The sequence below is a fragment of the Lutra lutra genome, chromosome 14, assembly GCF_902655055.1.
Source record: "Lutra lutra chromosome 14, mLutLut1.2, whole genome shotgun sequence".
NCBI lineage: Eukaryota > Metazoa > Chordata > Mammalia > Carnivora > Mustelidae > Lutra > Lutra lutra.
In genome coordinates this window covers 51,189,516-51,210,250 of record NC_062291.1, presented here as the reverse complement: position 1 = coordinate 51,210,250, position 20,735 = coordinate 51,189,516, and the positions used below count along the sequence as shown (strand labels likewise).

The 20,735-nt window shown below is 50.3% G+C and overlaps 1 protein-coding gene across 2 annotated transcripts in view; it reads left to right on the top strand.

The window, feature by feature from the left end:
* The window catches only part of RET (ret proto-oncogene), a 51,505-nt gene extending 36,751 nt beyond the window's left edge, over positions 1-14,754 (top strand). Inside the window, exons 12-20 of one of the 2 annotated variants that reach the window (XM_047703325.1) lie at positions 1,726-1,873; positions 3,328-3,435; positions 4,472-4,686; positions 4,770-4,892; positions 6,850-6,920; positions 8,203-8,340; positions 9,470-9,569; positions 11,130-11,277; positions 12,655-14,754. In XM_047703325.1, coding sequence (XP_047559281.1) covers positions 1,726-1,873; positions 3,328-3,435; positions 4,472-4,686; positions 4,770-4,892; positions 6,850-6,920; positions 8,203-8,340; positions 9,470-9,569; positions 11,130-11,277; positions 12,655-12,812 — 1,209 coding nt within the window. In that variant the 3' untranslated portion in view covers positions 12,813-14,754. Of the gene's footprint in view, positions 1-1,725; positions 1,874-3,327; positions 3,436-4,471; positions 4,687-4,769; positions 4,893-6,849; positions 6,921-8,202; positions 8,341-9,469; positions 9,570-11,129; positions 11,400-12,654 lie in introns of those variants that run through there. The other variant, XM_047703326.1, reaches the window with a different exon arrangement.
* The last annotated feature ends 5,981 nt before the right edge of the window (positions 14,755-20,735 follow it).

The window sequence follows — 20,735 nt, the reverse complement described above, 5'->3', positions numbered from 1 at the left end:
TTCTAAGAGGGACTGAGGAGAGGTTTGTGTGAGCAGAAGCTCCACCTCCAGGGTCTGGCGGGAGCATGGTCCCTTGGCAGGCGCCTCCAACCAGAAAGCTCAGGAGTCACTGGGCCTTTGGCAGTACCCAACCAGGGCTGGGAGGCGGCCACAGTTTGTAGGAGGAGCCACCCAAGGGTGCTCACCCCTTAGGGTCGGTCTGGGCCATGGGAGCCATCCCCTTCCATGGAGACCCCACGGCCTCTCTCTGAGCTTTCCTAGTTCCAGTCACTCAGCAGACAGGGTCTGTGACCTCTGTCCTGGGTACCATCTCAGCCTCCGCAGCAGGCCTCTGGGCTGAGCCATTTGATTGCTTTATAAACCCAGGCAGTTTGTGGCGGGGTCCCAGGAAGGGCAGTGCTGGTGGGTGTTCATGCAGGGGGACACGCACTGCCTTCGGCCAATGTCACCTTGGACCCTCTGCACAGAGAAGCCAGAGCCCAGCCTGAGGCCCAAGGGCTCCGCCGACTGGCTCTGAGTCCACGCTGCTCAACTGCTTGACCTTAGTTGTCTCTTATATGAAGTGGGGAGAATTTTTCACATCTTTTAAGAAGATCAAATCAGTGAGTCTGCACAGGCTCAGCGCCGTTTCCACGTGCAGTGAATTCTTTTCCAGGGCAGGGCGGAGGTGAGGACGCCAGGGTAACCACGATAATGCTCGAGCCCGAGACACAGTGCTGAGAGGAGGTTGCCTCTGCCCATGAGGTGCGCACACACCTGTACTTGGGTGTTGGGAAGCACGGCTGGGCTCAGCAGGGGCCATCTGTGGGGGTCAGAGCAGCGCCCCCAGGCCACCCACATCCAACTGCAGGGAGAGTTGGGGCAATGGATGCCTGGTGCTGGCATAGGAGGGGAGGTCCAGGACAGGCTTTGGTGTCCCCAGCCAAGAGTTCAAGGATGTGGGGCCAGGCTGGGGCCTGGGAAGCTGTCCCAGAGTCGTCTCAAGTGGGATTCCAGTGGGAAGGCAGGGTGGGTAGAGGGTAGCATGATGGCAAGTGGGTGCGAGTTCAGGGAAACGGCCAGTCCCATGACAGGACCAGCTCCTTCCACGGGTCAGGAGGGAGGTTCCCAACTACCACTGTGGTATGTTTTCTGGGGCAGCACATGGGGAAGTCTCCCTGGACACTTGCATCCATAGCTGGGGGTCCTGGGCAGCTTGGGCCTCTGGTGCCAATAGAGTCCTCTTGGGGCTCCTTTGGATCTCTGGGGAGGACAGACTGGGGCCTGGTCTGTAGGACATCAGTGGCTTGTGGGCCTGATGTCCAAAGCGGAGGCAGCACCAGGAAGCTTGGGCTCAGCTCCCAGGGAAGAGGCCACACTCCCATGTGAACCCCCCCCCCCCCACACACACACACCGGGGACTAAGTAAGCCCTGAATTCCTTGTTTGAGAGACGAGGACATGGGCCTGGGATGGCTGAGGGCATGTTCAGTAAACCAGCGACAAGCAAGGGTCCAGGTATCCAGTGTCAAGGCCATTCTGTGGCAACAGCTATCTTCCCATAAGGTGCAGGGTCCTGCCCTCAGTGCAGGGGCATGCCCATTGCCCACTAGGTCGGGTGGCAGTGGTTTGCACACTGGAGCTTGTCCACTGGGGCTCATTGATGGGTCTTGTCATCTTCTTTTCCTCTTACCCTCACCAACTTTCTCCCTTCTCCTCTTCTTTCCCTTCTTTCAACCCCACATAGGAGGACCCAAAGTGGGAATTCCCCCGGAAGAACTTGGTTCTTGGAAAAACTCTGGGAGAAGGCGAATTTGGAAAAGTGGTTAAAGCAACAGCCTTCCGGCTTAAAGGCAAAGCAGGGTACACGACTGTGGCTGTGAAGATGCTAAAAGGTACTTGTCCAGGCAGTGTGCACAGGTGGCTCTCTAGGATCCCTGAGGGCTGGTTGGAACCACCCTGAAAACCAGAGTGCTGGCAGCCAGCCCGGGGCTTTCTAAAGAGCCCCCCCACCATTCCTATTCTTGAGTGGCTGCATTCGGGAGACCCCTGCTATGGATGACATGGGCCAGGGTGATCCCTGGAGAAAAAGGGCAAAAGGACTTTCCTCAGTTGGAAGGTTCTAGAGTGGTGCTGCTTCTGCATCAATGTTGGGTAAAGATCGGAGTTTTTAAAAAATTAAAAGCCCTTTTGGTCTTGAACTGACAGCTCTCCCACCCTAGTCTGCCCCACTCATTCCTCTCAGCCAAGTGCCTGTGGGGTCCTGGTGAAGAAGCCACTGTAAGGACTGGCCCCTGTCCCTGGGGGCCTTGCCTGGCCCAATCCCTGGCGGCCCCCAGTGGGTCTGCCCCACCTCTGTGACGAGTCGTGCCACAATTCTGGCCCTAAATGAGCACATAATCACCCACACACATACTGTCACTGGTGTTTCTGAGCAGAGACTGGGTGGACGGCCTTCTGCTGTGGCCAGACCCTGGTTCACATGGACCAAGGGCCCAGTGGCCATGCAGTGGGCACAAGTCGGCCAGTGCAACACTCTGGGCTACACTGTGCAGGGTGCTTCTGATGCTTACCTAGGCTGTCAGAATGGGGTCTCTCCATCCCCCCTGAGGTGCCAGGCACTAAGGGGGCCCACTGAGACCATCCTCCAGGCCACTATATGTGGGTCCCTACACCCTCTCCCCCAGCTGTCCTCTCTCTTCCAGAGAAGCATGTGGTCAGAGGAGGTGATGAGGTACTGCTCAGCAGTGGGCTGTGGGGCAGCTGCCCTAGGAGGCCTATGCAGCCCCCCGCTTCTGGCTGCATACCCCTCTCGTCAGGCTTCAGCTCCTGGTGGATGCCCAGGCACAGCTCTGTCCCCGCCCACTGCAGGATGCATGTGTTCAGTGTGGCAGAAGGCCACCTCTGTGAAGTCCTATCATTCCCAGCTTTCTCCAGATCCTCACCCTCCTGTTGAGTGCTTGGTCAGCAAGGGTTTTAGGACATGGGATAGTCCTCTTACCTTCCAGAAGGTAAGAGATGGCAATTGCAGAGAAATACTACCACATACATACACAGCCTGGTCCCAGGAGGGTTTTTGTGGAAAGACCCTACTGATGTGGAAGTTGCCTGCTGGGGGTTATTATTCCCTGGGGGCAGATGAGGCCTCTGTTGACTATCCTACAGGCTAAGAGACGCCCCAAGCAGCAGGGTCCTTGGGGACCTTGTCTAAACCTGGGTAGGCTATCTAGGAAGGAGATAACCAGGGTTTGTGCAGACCTACCTTGTGGGTCCAGTGACCCAGACTGTTCACAGAAGGGGCTTCTAGAAGGGATTGCTGTTCAACTCGCTGTGTTTATGTGCATTTCAGAGAACGCCTCCCCAAGTGAGCTGCGGGACCTGCTGTCAGAGTTCAACCTCCTGAAGCAGGTCAACCACCCACATGTCATCAAGCTGTATGGGGCCTGCAGCCAGGATGGTAAGGCCAGCCAAAGAACAGGCAGCTACCCAGTGCAGGCCGGGGGTTCTGGGCTCCTTTACTCCTCCTCCTTCCCCTTCCTTGCCCTCTGTGGCTCTGGCCCCCACCTGGAGCATGTCTCCTCCCTTGTTGGTGAAAGGACCAGGAAGGGCTGCTGCAGGAGTGCTGGTGTGAGGCCTCCACTCTGAGCATGCTCCCTGGGCAGGCTGCAGCTGCTCCAAGGTCTCTGGTGGCATCCTGGTTTCTCAGGACCCTATTCCAGGTGGAGCCCAGGGCAGGGAGCTCTAGAAACAGGTGATGCGTCCTGGGCACCTCCTGGGGACTAGGCGTGCCATGACCTCCAAGTGACCACTGCCCCAACCCTGCACGGTGAAGGCGCTGTCACCCTTTCTCACATAAGGACACAGGAGATTGGCCTGGTCTGTGCAACACAAGGGCCTCTCGCCGTTATGTGTGCATGTGTGCATAGATGTGCGTGTCGCGGGTACGAGAGGACAGGTGCACCAGGGAGAGGGCAGCAAGGACGCTGGTGGGCACCAGCAGGACTCCAGGCTGGGCCTGGGACAAGACGGCAGCTTCAGAGATGCTGAGGGCTGGGAGCAGGGAGGAAGCGTTATGTGAGGCTTCTCATCCTCCACCTGCATCAGCCATCCCCAGCCAGAGCTGCAGCAGGGCCAAGGGTGTAGAAAGACACGACGTCCGAGCAGCAGGGGCGTGCCTCCCAGGGGAGCGCTGTGTACAGTGGCCAACTGCCCTGGTGGATTGTGCTCAACCACCCAGGGAGCCTGCTTTAACACACGCAGTGCAAGGAGAGCAAGCCATGCACGAGTGAGCTGGGACTGAAACACATAACTCCCGCTACATGGCGCCCAGGCCACTGGCCAGAACGGGGCTGTATCCTTCTGCCCACTTCTAGCAGGGTGGAGAGCCCGCCTGAGGACCCTGCAGCCTCCTTCCCTGCTCCCAGAGCTGGCCCGACTTCTGACGGCCCAGGACCCTGCAGACAGCCAGCTCACAGCCCCCTCTCACCCCCCAGGGCCGCTCTTCCTCATTGTGGAGTACGCCAAGTATGGCTCCCTGCGGGGCTTCCTCCGGGAGAGCCGCAAGGCTGGCCCGGGCGACGTGGGCAGCGGGGGCAGCCGCAGCTCCAGCTACCTGGACAGCCCCGGGGAGCGGGCCCTGACCATGGGCGACCTCATCTCCTTCGCCTGGCAGATCTCTCGGGGGATGCGGTACCTGGCGGAGATGAAGGTGTGTGCCGCGCCCTCCCGGGCCCCCACTGCCTATGATGGGGGCCCAGGCTACAGGGCTCCCTGCTGTTGTCTTCCTCGCAGCTTGTCCATCGGGACTTGGCAGCCAGAAACGTTCTGGTAGCCGAGGGGCGGAAGATGAAGATTTCAGATTTCGGCCTGTCCCGAGATGTTTATGAAGAGGATTCCTATGTGAAGAGGAGCAAGGTACCAGGTCCCCTGGTGTGGGTGGCCCAGGGCTCCCGGGTAGGGTGGAGGGCAGGGGGCAGGGTTCCCACAGTGGGTGGGGCAGAGCCCTTAGAATGCCAGGGGAGTGGAGAGCAGAGTCTTAGCGTTTGACCTTCTAGCCCTCAACTTCAAATTCTTCCCTGATTCCTGGGTCCCCAGAGACCCAGCTCAGGGCTCACCCTGGGTCTGTTTCTTCTCTTCCTAAGGGCCACACCCGACCTTACAGGGCACCCACTGGGGAGCTAGGGCCCCGCAGCCTCTCTTGGTTTTAATCACCACCGCTTTTGAAGGTCACCTAGTGCTGTGGAAATGATAGTTGTCTCCGCAGTGAGACAGGGTCTTGCTTCTACAAGGTGAAATGTCCCCTGTTCCCTCTGTGTAGCTTTAGCTCTTCACTCAAAGGAGACTGAAGTCAATACAGCTGAGCATGACAGTCATTCTGAGGCAGAAAGGAATGAACCAATTTATGGGTGGGGGTTCCTCTGGGCCGGGGGCCTGGGAACCCCCGACGGGGTGAGTTTGGAAAGCTCATAGGGAGGCCCTGGAGACGGAGTCCAGAAACACGGCATGCGGTTCTCAGACGCTTTCTCCAAACCTCTGAAATAGGTGGACTGGGGCCCTTCTGGGGAAGTCTGCTTCGCTGTGTCATCCAGTTCCCTGTGGCCCTCGTCCTAACCCTCCTAGTTCCACCGCTCTGTCGGTCACTCCCCTGTAGCCTCCTTGTGACAGACCAGACAGGACCACTCACGGGCTGTTCAAGAGCCACGGCTGACTGGCCTTCAGAACAGACACTGCTCAAAACAACATACAAAAAACCACTTGTGTAGCCCTCAGATCTGCTGTAAGGGGCCCGGAGAAGCCCCACGTCGCCACAGGCTGTGAGGTTGAGGTTTCGTTTCTTCTGGGGTTTCTGTTGCAACGGCATCTCTCAGAACTGCTGAAGGGGAAGTGGAGAGGGGCTGCTTTCCGCTCCGTGCAGGGGTGTGGACAAAGTCTTCCTACTTACTGCTCTCGGTCCCCTGAGAACAGCCCATGTCATGGAGCAAGGAAGTGCAGGTGTCTACGCACGAGGCCCCCTGGAGAGCCCGAGCGGCAGGTAGTGTTGTTACAAACATTGCCCCAGAAAATCACACTTCATTAAGGATGTAAACGCTAAAGAATGCTTTAAAGAAAAATTACAGGACATGTTGCATCAAAATGCAATGCATGCATTTTTGGTTGATTTTTGTCCTAAGACTTACCTACTCAAAAACCCTTCCTCGAGTTGTGTTGGAAAGCGTCCATTAGGTGTGGCCCCAGCACCTCTACAGTGGGACACTTTCTCGGAGGATGCTAGCAGGGCTCAGGGACAAAGTGGTAGGTTAAAAAAAAAAAAAAAAAAAAAAAAAAAAGCAGCCCCAAGGCATGGAAACAGATTTCTTCCCTCAGGCCTTCTCGGAAGAGATTTTAGTGTTTTTGTGTCAGAAGTCCCCAAGATGGAAACACTGGAAGTTGGTTTCCCAAACTCATTCACCCTCAGAAAGGGGGAGATCTTCTGGACGGCGATCTTGGCCCACATGTTGGACATCACCACCCAGGGCAACCTAGAGCCCTCTGGACATGGCCATAGGGAGGCCTGACATGGGCACGGTGGTGATTCCTTCTGTTTCTTCTCACTAGAGATGTGGTGCGTGCAAGGATGCCCTGCGTAGCTATGGGCAGGCCAGCTGACTCCCTCCAGCATCTCAGCCATGCCTGAGAGACCCAGATTAGAATCAGAGCCCCTCTGAGGCCGTGCTGCCAATTCTGCGTCTGGACGCACTCTGGATGGCATTACTCAGCATCCCTCCAAAGCTGGAAATGCCTGGGACACGGCCTCACCCTCCTCCCCACCTCCCACCCCTGGTTCCCAGGGTGTCAGAGTGTTGTTAATGCCTTTCCTTCATTCCCTTTTTAGGGTCGGATTCCAGTCAAATGGATGGCAATTGAGTCTCTTTTCGATCACATCTACACCACCCAAAGCGACGTGTAAGTGTGGGTGTTGCCTTCCTGGGGTCGAGGTTACATACACGGTGCGCCTTGAGGCCTCTCTGGGCAGCTTGGCTGGGGGACAAGTGCATGTTGGCTCACACCAACTATCTGCGATGACCCCCCCTCCCAAGCTGAGCAGGCTTCGTGTATTCGTTCAGCAAATGGCAGGGGCCACATGGTGGTTCTGAGAGTCACAGTGGAATGCATGAGAGCTGAGAGCAGGGAATTGCAAATTCCGCTGATTGCTCCCCTTCCCAGCCCCTCCCTCTCTACTCTGGGCACCTTAGTGCCACCCAGGCCCAGCCAAACAGTTCGCCTCTGGGGACCTGAGCGTGGGCTGGGCTCAGGCAAGTTCCGCTGGGAGTGGAATGGTCCCCACCCACAGGTAGGCTGGCCTTGAGTGAGTTGATAGGCGGGTGTGTCAGTTACTGCTCAAAGATGGGAACCAAAACTTAGCCTTCCAGGTCAAACACAAGACTTGATAGTTTTCAAAAACACAACAGACTCATTTCTGAATGTTGTGCCATCCATAGAAACGCATGTCTTGAATACTGTGGGCTGGGGAAAGGCAGTGCCTGAGCAGTTCTAAACAGCTGTGTTCAGATGACGTAAAGCCAACTGTAGACTGTTGGAAAATGCAGAGAAAAGGGTAATGAAGCCACTGAAAGTCACTTGGATCCCACTGCCCCTAAGTAACTCCTGCCAGTCCTGGCATACATGGACCTTCTAGTGTTTTCTGTGGTGTGACGGTATATGCTTCCTATTGCTCTAAGTGGGCTCATGTGATAATGCTGTTTTGTGATACGATTTTGTTCCCACTTCATAGTAAATTTTCCCTCACAGTTAGATATTTCTCATAGCAGTGCCTTTTCTTTTCTAAGATTTTATGAAAGTTTCCAAGCCCACAGGAAAGGTGAAGGAATTGTGCGGGCAACCCTGTGTCCCATGGCCTAGGTCTCCATTTCAAGTGTTGCTGTATATGTTCGGCTGCCCTGTGCTGTCTCTGATGGTTTGGCGCGTCGCCACAGGGCCAGCCAAGTACCCCTTGTCGGTGCGAGGCCCAAGCCCAGATAGTGGCTTCATGGGGCTTCAGCACTGCAGGCATGAAAGCTGGGTGGTCAGATGGCTTCTTCCCTGCCCCATTCCACACCTGTCCATGCAGTCAGGCCTTGGCTGGCTCTTTGCCCTGGGGCTTATTGGGTCAACAGCTGCTGGGAGGAGGGACGTCTGGCCTGCTGAGCCTAGTATGGCCTCTCACCGGTCATCTCGCTTCCCTTAGATGGTCCTTTGGTGTCCTGCTATGGGAGATTGTGACTCTAGGGGGCAACCCCTACCCCGGGATTCCTCCAGAGCGGCTCTTCAACCTTCTAAAGACAGGCTACCGGATGGAGAGGCCTGACAACTGCAGTGAGGAGATGTGAGCAGGCTTTGCTTTGGCCCATACTCCCCTCCCTCCCTGTGCCTGAGCATCCCTGGGCACAGGGTGAACTGGGTGGTGGGTAACAATAGGTCACAGCACGCCAAGGAAGAAGTCAGAGAATTACCATTGGGCACGATGGCAGATGCTGAGGACCCTGATTCTGCTGGTGGCTGAGTACGCTTCCTGGGACCAGGGTTGGGGTGGTGGGGAGACATGGAGGATGGAGAATAGGGCCAATGAGAAGTAGTAGGAAGGATCAAAGGGTTCTTCAGGCCCAGGGAGCAGATTAAGCCCAAGGCCTATCCCCACAGGACCCTTGGGGAGGGGCAGATAATTTAGAATGACCTTAGGGGGTGCGTGTTGGGGAGTGCCCGCATGGAGGCACAGAGTTCGGCAGGGGTCAGGCAAGAAGACCTGGCACTGCCGCCCAAGAGCACCTTCACATACAGTGATTCCAGCAGATGCTTCTCAGAGGACAGGCTGATAACACATGAGAACGGGGCCATCACAGGCAGAAACGTGCTAGTCCATTCATTCCACAAAATCCGTTGTGCAACTGCCACACGCCTGGCTCGGGGCTAGGTGTGGAAGTGCAAGGGTGAGCAGGTGCCATCCCCCTGGGTGGCCTGAGCTGGCAGCAGCCGGCTGGCCCAGCGCAGAGCCACATAGCAGCCCGGGGGCCCAGCAGCTGTGCCAGGGACCCAGGGAAATGGGGAAGTGAGGAAGGCAGCAGACAGAGGTGTAACTGGCAGAAGTTTCGTTTGTCTGTTTCTACAACCAGTCATATCTTCTAAGAGTTTGAAAGACTGGCATTGCTCCCTCAGCCACCGTAGTGGGTATGGCATCCTCTCAGCTGTTTATCAAGATCTCTGAAAGGAAAGTGAAGACAAATCTCTCTCAAGGGAGAGGAGGAGACTCAGAAGATGCTGGACCACAGCACCACGCACCCTGAGCGCCTAGTGACCCCTCAGATCCTGGCCCAGCTCAGAGAACAATGTCAGCGAGCAGAGACGGCTTTGGGGTTTGAGAACAGAGCCGTCTGGGCCCAGGGCATGGTGCCAGGTGCAGCAGCTGTGGTTGGGCAGTCCTTGCTGGGTCGTAACTGCCCACCCATGCTTCCCACCAGGTACGGCCTAATGCTACAGTGCTGGAAGCAGGAACCGGACAAGAGGCCGGTGTTTGCTGACATCAGCAAAGACCTGGAGAAGATGATGGTTAAGAACAGAGTGAGTACCTGGAGCCAATTGCTGGTGTTGGCCATCTGTCGGCTGAACAGGGCAGTGGGGGGACTCCCGCCTCACCCCAGTTCTATGGAGTTCCCAGTGCAGGGGCAGAGCAGGTCTGCGCAAAGGGAGGTGGTCACGCTGTCTCCGGAGGGCAGCTAGCATCTGAACCCTTCTCCTTGAACCGGGCTCCTTCTCAAATCATAAAGAAACCCAGATTCTTCCCTTTGTACTTCGAAAGTACTCTCCACCAATAGGTTTGAGAGGCAAATCTTCAAGGTCAAAATAATTTTTAGTAACAGAACATGAGAGAGTAGAGTTGAAGTGAGTATCCTAAATTCAAATGCCGCGAGGGGCCCAGTGGGTGGTTGGAAGTAGCTAGGGAGTGGTGGGGACTGTGGCAGCCAGGAGCACGCCAGCCCCTCTGAAGGATTCCTCACTGTAGCCACACACAGTCTAGAGGAATAGGAGTGTCAGAGTGTCAGGTCTTCTGAATTTTAAAGGATATTTATGTTAAGTTTTCCAATCTCTAATGTTAATAACTCATTTAAATTTCCAAAAGCTCAGTCTAGTCCAAATAAAGCATCTCTGGGAGCCTAGATTCAACCCATGTACCTCCAGCCTATAACTCTGTAGGTAAATGAGAAAGCCAACAAGTTTCAGCTAATATTTATTGAGCAACTGCTATGTGCCGTATTCGGTCTCAGATGCTGGGAATACAAGTAAACAAGACAGGCGCAGATCTTGCTTTCAGGATTTCATCTTCGCACTGACACATTTACTAGAAGTTGGCATTTCTTCATACACAAAAACAAAGGTGCATAGTGTAGAATGCTTGTAATAAAACCTAACATCAGTGTACATCATCAGTGTACCACTTCAGCCAAGCCTCCAGATCCTGGGAACACAGGCTTCCCTTAAATAAAAATAATAGGTGATACCATGAGAACCAGCCTTCCTAGGACAGAACTGAGAAACAGCCAGGAAAATGCTAGAACTGTTCTTGACACGTTTAACCAGGGTGGCAGCAGGGGCAGGCACTGGGAAATCATCAGGCTTAGGAGCTGAAGCCCATAGCAGCACCCTATGGCCAGCCCACATCGACAACTTCAGATTTCTGGCCCTGATGTGCTGTTCTAGATGGTAGGGGTCCTCAGAGGAAAGCTGAAAAGTGTCCAGCACATCAGAGATGCTTCCTGGTCCTCCCACATGAGTAACGGGCTGCAGTGAGCTCTCCCAGAGCCTCGGGTTTGGTAAACAGGCCAGTTCTCCCGTGCTGTGTGTGGTACCCCCTTCATGCTGCAGAGGTAGCACTAAGGCAACAAAGGAGTCCATTTCTGCCCTTCAAGAAGGTGAATTTCTAGAGGGAGCAATGAGGGCTGTGGAGCAGGGCCAGCAAAGCAGAGGCTGGGAGAGGGGCTGTCTGGCCAGGGCTCAGGTATCGCAGAGAGGCCAGTAAGCCAGCACAGCATGGGACTCAACCAGGTCTTCTGCCTTTGGGCGGGGAGGGGCTGGGGGCAAGTCCACTTGTAAGTGGGGTGACCGGCCATCTGTCTCTTCCAGGACTACTTGGACTTGGCCGCATCCACCCCATCTGACTCCCTGCTTTACGACGACGGCCTCTCGGAGGAGGAGACGCCCCTGGTGGACTGTAATAGCGCTCCCCTCCCTCGAGCCCTCCCCTCCACGTGGATTGAAAACAAACTCTATGGTAGAATTTCACATGCATTTACTAGATTCTAGCAACATCGTTCCTCTCTGCACTATCCTTAACTCTCTGTAATGCTTTTTAAGAGTGTTTCTGGTCTGAATGAAACCAAAGTTCCCTCTGAACCTTTTTATTTGTAAATGTCTGACTTTGCATCCGTTTACATTCAGGCATTTTTGAAACTATGTTTGTTTGTTTGTTTGTTTGTTTTTTTAAAGGATGTGAAAATAAGTATAATGACCACTACTGCCCAGCCACTTAGGATTATGGAGAAGAAAGAGAGCTGGGCAGAACTCTCAGGGGATATTGAGAAAATGATAAATAAGTCATTTCTGGGGCGGGGAGGTATCAAGTCATAATACTTCTTATTTAACTACTGGAATAAATTTACCCGATGTGGGGAGGCATTTAAATGAGACAGGAGGAACCAGTGCCACCCTGACTGCATTGAGGGCACAGCCTGTGGTCCCTCCCAGACCCCACGTGGGCGGGTAGGTGGCTCTCAGAGGCCACTCAGTACTGGGAAGCAGTGGCCAACCCAGTCCGAGCCCCGCCCACATGCCCACGGCCAGGGAGGATACGTGCAGACTCCTGTTTTCACATCCTTTGCATCACACACTGTCCTGACAGTTGTCACTTACGAAGTCAGTGCTAAAAGCTGGAGCAAATGCTTTTGAAAGAACGTAGTCTGTGGTGCTGTGGTCTTGCAATGGACAGTAAATACGGTTCTTGCCAAAACTCCTTCTTTTGTCTTTAATTAAATACTTGAAAATTTTTGTGTTTTCTAACTTAATCATTGACTGTTTTTAAATCTGGGAGTTTGAAACATTTTTCGGCCGAGATTGTTCCTTTTGCATGCCTCCTGAGTCACTGATTCCTTGCTGGCTTTGGGTCTAGTGCTACACGCCATTTGTCCTGCCGACGCTGTGGGGCTCGCCCGTGTGCACCCTTGATTTGGAAGATTCTGTCCTCCGTGGTGGGCTTGGATGGAAGACGAGTAGGCTTCTTACATTAGAGAACTTTTTATAGAAGCTTCCCCACTGCAGTAAGCCCTTTAAACTCACCAATGTTTTATGCTGCCTTAGAAAAAAGACTGAAACAGGTCAACAGATATTTATATCAGATTTCGGAGTTTGAAGCTCATAAAAAGGCAAAATTGGCAGTTTCTGTTATGTTCCAGTTACCAAGAGAGCATGTGATCTTTCCCCCAAAAATGTAACCTTGTTTTTGGAAAGCTGGAGCATGAAAACATTCGTGTAATTGGCACAGAAACTAGAAAGTTTGGTTTGAACCTCAAAGGGAGTTTTGCCAAGGCCTTACTGTTTGCACATGAAGTGTTGGTTCTTCAGTGCAGAACAAATGATCTGTTTTCATTTTTAGGCATGTCAGACCCGAACTGGCCTGAAGAGAGTCCTGTACCACTCACGCGAGCTGATGGCACTAACACTGTGTGTCCAAGATATGCAAATGATAGTGTATATGCTAACTGGATGGTTTCACCCTCAGCGGCACAATTAATGGACGCATTTGATAGTTAACATTTCTTTGGGAAAGGTAATGGGCTCCCAAGGGGAAGAAACGTACTGAGAACGGAAAGTCTGCCGGCCCCTCCTTTGTACACTTGACACTGGCTGGTGATTTTCCCTCCTGGCAGACATAGCCACTGGACCCAAGTTGCGAGTCCAGCCTTTTTTTAGTCCTTCCTCTTTGGCCCTCAGCAGCACCCTGTGTTGGCCCGTGTTCACCAGGAACAACCACACACTCTCTGCTCACACATGTGGGTCCCACGCTCACTACCTGAGCTGTCTGATTTTTCTGGTTGCTGCCAAACAGGGCACCAAGGTTTAAACACAAAGCACACACACACCAGAAGGGCAACAGGAAAAATAAATAAATTTTAAAAACCTGACCCAAACGACATGTCCTTGTTCAGAACAAGAGCCCAACAAGGCCTTAGAGTGAGGTCAAAGTCTCCCCGCCCCCAACACCCTCCAGGGCTGGAGGGGACGAGGGGACCTCGGGAAGGGCCTCCACTCAACGTTTGAGATCTTAAGAATGGTTTTTTAGAATCATGGCACCATTTCTTAGGAAGACATTTGATTTTTATCATGATTTAAATGATTCTTAAATGTAGCACAATGGAGAGATTGGCTGCCATATTTGCGATGTAGAGGGGTGGTGTGAGGGGAGAGGGCTCACCAGACACTTCAGTCCCCATCACTGAGTAATCACTGCCCCCTGACGAGAACGGTATGAAGCAAAGGGGCGTTTGAGTGGCCTCCGGTTGAAGGGATTGCTGACTTGGCCGCCGTGAATTCCACTGCTGCCAGCCTGCCAGCGGTCAACACACCACACATCTGGTGCCGGAAAGCAGGGGCTCATCTCACACAGCAGGAGTGGGTGGGGCTAGGCTCAGTCTAAAAGGGACCATCAAGCTAGCTGTGTTAGAAGTAAGGCTGACAATGGCCAAGGACTGCTACACCTCTAATTACAGTTCTGATGTGGAAAAGACAATGTTTTGGCTCTCATAGAGCTTGTGTGAAAAGGTATGTGCATCCACTCTTTTCTGTGTTTGTAACGCGATGCTGCTCTAGCAGGACAGTTCTGTTTACTAGCTTCTGATCATGACTCATAAGCTTCTTGTCATTCTTCACGGCTTGTTTGTGGTCACGGACACTCAGCACTCCTCCCATCTTGTGGGGGTGGCTATCGGGAAGTCCCCAGCAGCTCTTCTGCAACTTCGCCAGAGAGGCTCGGTGACCAACACCCTGCCTGGTCTTCCGACTTAAAGCCTGATGAAGACAGTGTCTCATCCAAATATCTTAGAGGCATTTCACAAAAGCAGTAAAATTAGGGCATTTTTGTAGGTTGGGTGAGTATGTATCAGAGCCTCATGGGTGTGTGTGTGTGTGTGTGTGTGTGTGTGTGTGTGTGTATGAGTGTGCACACAAACCCAGAGAGAGAGAGCTGGAAAAACACTTACTGAAGATGTGACCTGGCTTTAGTTGAGGCCGTTTTCCAGACACACTGTGGTAAGTTCTTTCACAAATATCTAGCTGTGGTCAACTTTTGGTTTTCAGATGTGCTTAATGGTAGTCTTCTTAAATGCAGAAAAAAGAATAAGCTTTCTCAAATTGTTAAAAATACCTACTCAATAAGTGTGAGTTGCCACCGTAGGTTTGTCCTTGGCAGGGTGAGAACTCCAGGTCTAACTGGCTGACCCAGTGATGGGGAACTGACCCTTGACCAGTTATCTAATTGTCTATTCCTGAATTTTAAAAGTACTCCTACTTACTAGTCCTTCCAGACAAATTTCGTATGCATATACACCAAAGTTACTAAGTATTAAGTATTATGGAGTATTAAGTAGCAGTCTGTCAGTTATTAAAATTTGTAAAATCTATTTATGAAAGGTTATTAAGCCATATCATGTTAATTTGCTTTTGTAATCAAGGTGACTAAGGAAATAATTTCAGTTATACAAATAAAATCATGTATCATAAAAGGCGTAAACTTCTTTTCTCTCTTTAACTCCCTCGTTGGAAACATCAGGTTCCTGATTTTGATGTTTCCGTGTAAAGATTGAAATATCACAAGGAAATCTGTTGTTGTCACCCCTGGGGAAGTAACAATGCTCAAAGAACTAGGAGGTGCTCGGTGGTACCTTTGACTTGTCTTACACAATATGTATGTGAATAGGTACATTTGTGGTAACTGTTAAAACTCCCCTTATCCCACCCTTCAGGAAACTTTTTCCTTCATGTTTCCTTCCCTGAAATAGAGCAGCAGCCATGTCGAGTTCAGGTATCTGCGGTTCTCTAGCAAATGTGGTTTATTTCTTGAAGCTGGAGTTGGACAGGTGTATGAGAGAGGGTGTAAAACGCATATCCATAGTTGTAGGCCCACTGCAGTCAGAGGAAACATTCTGAGCCACTATGAAGGTTAAAAGACTAAATGCTTCTGTGGAAGTCCTGTTGGGTTAGGCAGGCACTCTCTGAACTCCTCCTCAAATGCCTGGCAGGGAGCCGGTGGGTCAGTTGACAAACACAAGCTGTTACCAACATAAATCTGATTCATGGTTGTGTTGTGTACTAGGTGCTGAGGGCCCGTGTTGTTCCCCACACACATGTGCGTGTGTGAAGACACACACACACACACACACACACACGCATGCATGAGCTGCTCCTGGCCCTCGGAGCTCCAGCTCCTGGCCCTTGGGACCCATTTCTGCTCTTGGTGTCCTCGTTCAATCTGGTTCACGGGAACTGGAAGTAAATGTAAACTGTAAAGTGGGCTATTTGTTACAGCCTTTTCCTCTGAATGTTTAGAAACCCATGCTGAGAAAAGCTAATACTAAAATACTAAAAGCCCCTTTGACAAGAGCTTTGAACTTCCATCAGGAGTGTGTGTGTGTGTGTGTGTGTGTGTGTGTGTGTTTGGTTTATTTGTATTAAAAAGCACATTTCTCCACCAACTTCCACACAGGATGCTTTCCCACCATAAGGCCAGCTTATTTTAAGGGTGGAAATTTAGTTGAAGATAATGTCTGAGAATAGGGCATGGACAAATACTTTATATATAAAAGAAAATTCAGAAGAAAAGCATAGGCTTCCCCTATAAATGAAGTATTTGTCCCCTGGTGAATGGTTTCCTCTTCTCCTTTGAGCATATTCACATGTAGGATATTTAGCCGGTAACATTTTAGGGTGGTTCTAGAAGGTGCCTAAGAAACCCTTGGTTCTGTGGCCCCGGAAAGACATAGCATTGATCTGAAGTCCACGTTCAGCAGCAGGGCGGGGCAGCGTGGGGAGGTGGGGGTTTCCTCATCCTTTTGGCATGAAGATATGTGTGGAGCTTATCCACAGCTCTTGCCCTCGTATGAACAGAAAACAGCCCTCTCCGCTGGGACTCTTCTGTTCTCGTCTCTCCTCCACAGGCAGCACTCTTGATGGCCCCTTTAAAACTGTAGGGATTCATAGGAGGGATTCTTAGCTGACATCACGAAAAATCAGCACCTCCATGTGGAGAATCTTTCCATTTGAAACCCCTCTCCCCATCTGCAGCCAAGGCTGGCTGGGCGGCGGTGTGATGGCAGAGAGAACACACCTCATGCCCAGGGTTAGGGGGCACTATGAGTGCCCAGAAGAAATCATGGTTTATCTTTGCCACTCAGGTTTTCATGGTTGTGTCAAGCGATGAGATATTTTTGCAGGTGTTTCTGGGATGTGCAAATCACAGGACCTGGCCAACCAACACCTCTCAACCAGAGCCTGGGCCCAGAGAGTGACAGGGAGGCCATCGACAGGAACATGGTGACTACAGGAACATCAGTGTCACAGGGAACCGAGCCAGGCAGCATGGAAGGAGTCACAACCTGAGACCACCCCAAGCACTGTGAGTTCAGGAGTTCTATAGTCCACACCAGGAGGTGCCATAATCCTGCATCCTTTCAGAGGACACTGAGAAATTCATGTTCAAATTTAGTGTGAACAGGCAAGGTAAGTACCTTCCAAAACTAAAAAAATACCCCAAAAATTTTTTTTGAAAAGGAAATCATTTCGATATTGCATACACAAGCAATATTTACCGTGAAAAGGGTCAAGTTCATGAATAAAAATGTTATGTTCATTTTAAGTGTCCTTGTTTCTGTTTATCTTGGTCAATTTTGTAAGCAGTGCCAAGGTAAGTCATATGCTTTTTTGTTGCTCCTGTTTGTCACCTCTGCCAGTCCTTTTCTGCACATGTCATTCACCCCTTGGAGGAAAGTCATTCCTGTGGGCTGGAAAGGGTCTAGCCCCAGAGAAGGAAGTATGTGAGGTTGCCTCTTGCTACCTGAGGCAAGGGATTTTGCCTGGAGGGCTGCAGAGAGTCCGCACGGTACCTGCATCACAGCCTGTCTTCAGACATTTCTCCCACCAAGGGCCTATGATGTGCTGCATGCTTTGTGCCTCTTAAGAGTTTTAAAGAGCTTAAAAATTTTCCTGGAGGCTCTGTGGCCACAAGGCCTGGCAGGCCAGGTGCATGCCAAGGGTCTGGGGGACTTCCTAAGTATATGGAAAGAAGAGATTATCAGAAATGATTTTTAAGAAAAGGAATGACACCGAGGATGCAAGGGTTCTAGTCTCTCATAAGGCAGTCATTGAAAGAAGTAAAAGAAGAATTGTGGCAGAAAATTGTATTTTTTAAAGAGAAGTCCAATATAATCTTTAGTTTCACAGAAGCAAGTAAAGACCGTCCAAATGAGAATGAACAGAGGTTGTTTATTCTGGACTTGCTATAGTGAGGGAGTCAACCACCATCACTTGCTTTTAAAAGAAATGTAAGGTAGGCAGAGGAGGGAAAAGATTTATAGTTTAAAAAGGAGGTGAGGGAGGGAGGCTTCAGGCATGTTGTGACTGGAGGTTGTTGGCATGGGGAAGCTGGAGGTAGGCTACCTAGAAGCCAGGCATCTTATGAGATTGGCTTTGGGAATGTACTTGGCTTTCTCTGGTTGGTCCTGATTTGGAAATAACAAAAGTTGGAAAACAGGACCAGCCCTGACCATTCTGGACTGGTTCCTGCAGAGGTGTGGGTCAGTTTCTCAGTTTACATGTGGTCCGATCATTGTCTGTTTGCATATTCAGACTCAGTCCTCCTTTCTGATCATTTGCTTGCTTGTGAGAAGTTGGAGAATTCAGGGAAGTCTAGAAATCCAGATCTTCGCCACTCTGAGATCGATTGTCCAGTCATCTCTATGGCCAACTGTACCATGAGGTCTCCTCAACCTTTCTGTTGTAGCATCATGGAGATCATGTGATCTGTGCAGAAGCATTTCAGACCCTGGATAGAATGCAGTGGACCAGTATCACGACCACTATGACAAGAACAAGAACAATTAATAACCCCTGTAAGATGCTTTGAACCAGAACCCTAATAACCCAGGCCAAGAATAAATCCCATATAGGTCACGAGGTAGCTTTTGCTCTTAAGGTACTGTATTGCCTGCCCCACCTTCCCTATGTCACTGATTCAAGTATAATATTAGGAAGGGCACACACCATGACTAACCCACATGAAATTTAAAACAATGCAACTGTCTATTTACAGCTCTTTCAGTGTTGCTTTAAGGTAGTAATCAACTTGTGCTCTATGAGTAGTTTCAGGGAGAAATTTAGCTGTTTGGCATGATGATCTGCAGTGTTTGCTTGAGCTTCAACCTTGTCTCTTTTTGCATGGTTCTCGAACTTCATAATAGCCACCTTTGCAGTAAGTAGAGTGCATCTAAAAACTGCTTAACTTGCTGTCCATTTTTGTGGGGGTTCTAGCTTCCTAAAGTTGTGTAGTACTCCAAAAGCCTATTTCCTGTCTATATATATGTTTACTCTCTAGTCTTTGGCTAGTTAACAAGCTCTAGTAAATGCCATATATTCTGCCATTTGGACTGATTTTATCTCAGGAGAAGACTATATTCTAAAGGAGCTCTTCAATTAATGATAGTATATGCTGCTTGATAACTTCCAGCTTCAAGAATGATTCATCAGCAAACAGGATTAGCTCAGGGTTCTCAATATGAGACTATAATTAACATATGAGTAAGGTACAGAGAGTTCTCAAATTATCTGATTATCAAATTATCAGCAATAGGCTCCCCTTCTTCTGATAGAGGAAGGAGAGTGCCTGGATTCAGGGTGTTGTAGCAGTAAGTAGGACCTGAGAGGGAGAGAATAATAGAATTTCATAAGAGTTTAATCAGTGGCTGAGAAGTACTGTGTTTCCAGTCAATAGTAATGTCTCTATTTCAGGAAGAATCATGAGGTCAAGCAAGGAGCTTGGAACTAGCTCAGCAGAAGCATCAGCAAATTTTGTAGCTGAGCACTTGCCCTAACACTGGGGAGATAAGTCTTTACAGCATGTCAAGGGAAGGCTACAGTAAGTGATGGGTTTTGGATAGTTCCCATGGAACTCCAAGGGCTTGTCCAGATTGCTCTTGCACAAACAGGCAAAAGGGCTTTCTCCTGTCTCAGATGTCTAGGGAAGGAGACCTTTGAGGAGCCACCCACAGGTTCTAGAAAGCCTGTTCATATCTGGGCTCCCAGAGGAGAGATTCTCTTATTGTAAGTGTTGGCAATCAAAGGCTCAATGCTTACAGTTAACCATTCAGGAAACAGAGGAAATCTGTGGGTTATTTGAAATGCTTTCCATATGCCATATTTTTACTCCCAGGAAAAGATTGAGCAAAAGTGGCAGGGTTTAATTCAGAAAGAGTGGCGCCTGAATCTACCAGAAATTGAAGAGGTTGCCATCTATAGTGGGTAGAATTGACCCCCCAAAAGATTATGTTCAAGTCTGTAATTCCACAGCCTGTGAATTTGCCCTTATTTGAAAATAGGGTCTTTGTGGATGAAGTCATATTGCACTATGGGGGCCCCTAATCCAATGATTGATACCCTAATAAGGAGAGGGAAATTTGGACACAAGGAAGACACAGGGGAGAATACCATGTGAAAATGGATGCTGGTCTGGAGAGAACCCCAAACTCAGGTCTGTGAACCAACTTGAGCAACAGTGTTCTAGGGCCTATGCCAGCGTTCTGCCCTATGATTCTCCATATGTTAAACAAACTTTTAGAAAGCAGGCAAAACAGTAACATAAAAGACAGCAAAAGGGGATGAAGGGAATGGACTGATTCCATCAAAGATTCCAAATAAATGGGAATCAATAACAAAACCAGATTCCCAAACTGAGAATTAATAGCCAAGGAACTCAAGGCAAAGCAAGCAGAGGTCAGACCCGATGCCAATTTGCCATATCCTTATAGACTTGATAAACCAAGAACAACAGGGCACAAGGGGCCTCTGTGAATACCATGCCTGAGTGAAGGCTATGGTCTGAGGCAATAAGCAATGAAGGCCATAGCTTGGTGGCCCCATTAAGGAAACTATGGAAACAAAAATGGCCCAATGAGAATAGGCAAAGGCTCTTCAGAGCTTGCTATATAGCAAGGGAGTCAGCCCTCATCACTTCCATTTGGCAAGAGCTCAAAAGCAGGTTAGGGGAGTGGGAAAGCTTTATAGTTAGAAGAAGAAAGAGAAGGAGAAGAAGAAGGAGCAGCAGGCACCACCACCTCAGAGTGGAGATTCTTGGGGAAAAAACTCTATTCTTCTGATATTAATATACCACAACAGTACTTTTGTATTTTTCTCAATGGAACTACTTATTTTATTTGTATCACCCATTATCTGCCACAGAACTTGAATTATGCATTATTGTCTCTCCAAATTTAAATTACACGCATTTAGTATTTGATTTAGCAATTCAAAAAATAATAAAAAGCTAACAATTTAAATCCATTGATGGCAGAACCTCAATTATTTTAAAGACAACAATGCTAATGAAGAATCCAACTAGCAGTGCACAAGACATGACTGCTAACCCTAACCACACTGCTTCAACTTCAGGTCGGTTCCTGTCCTGGGTGAGCC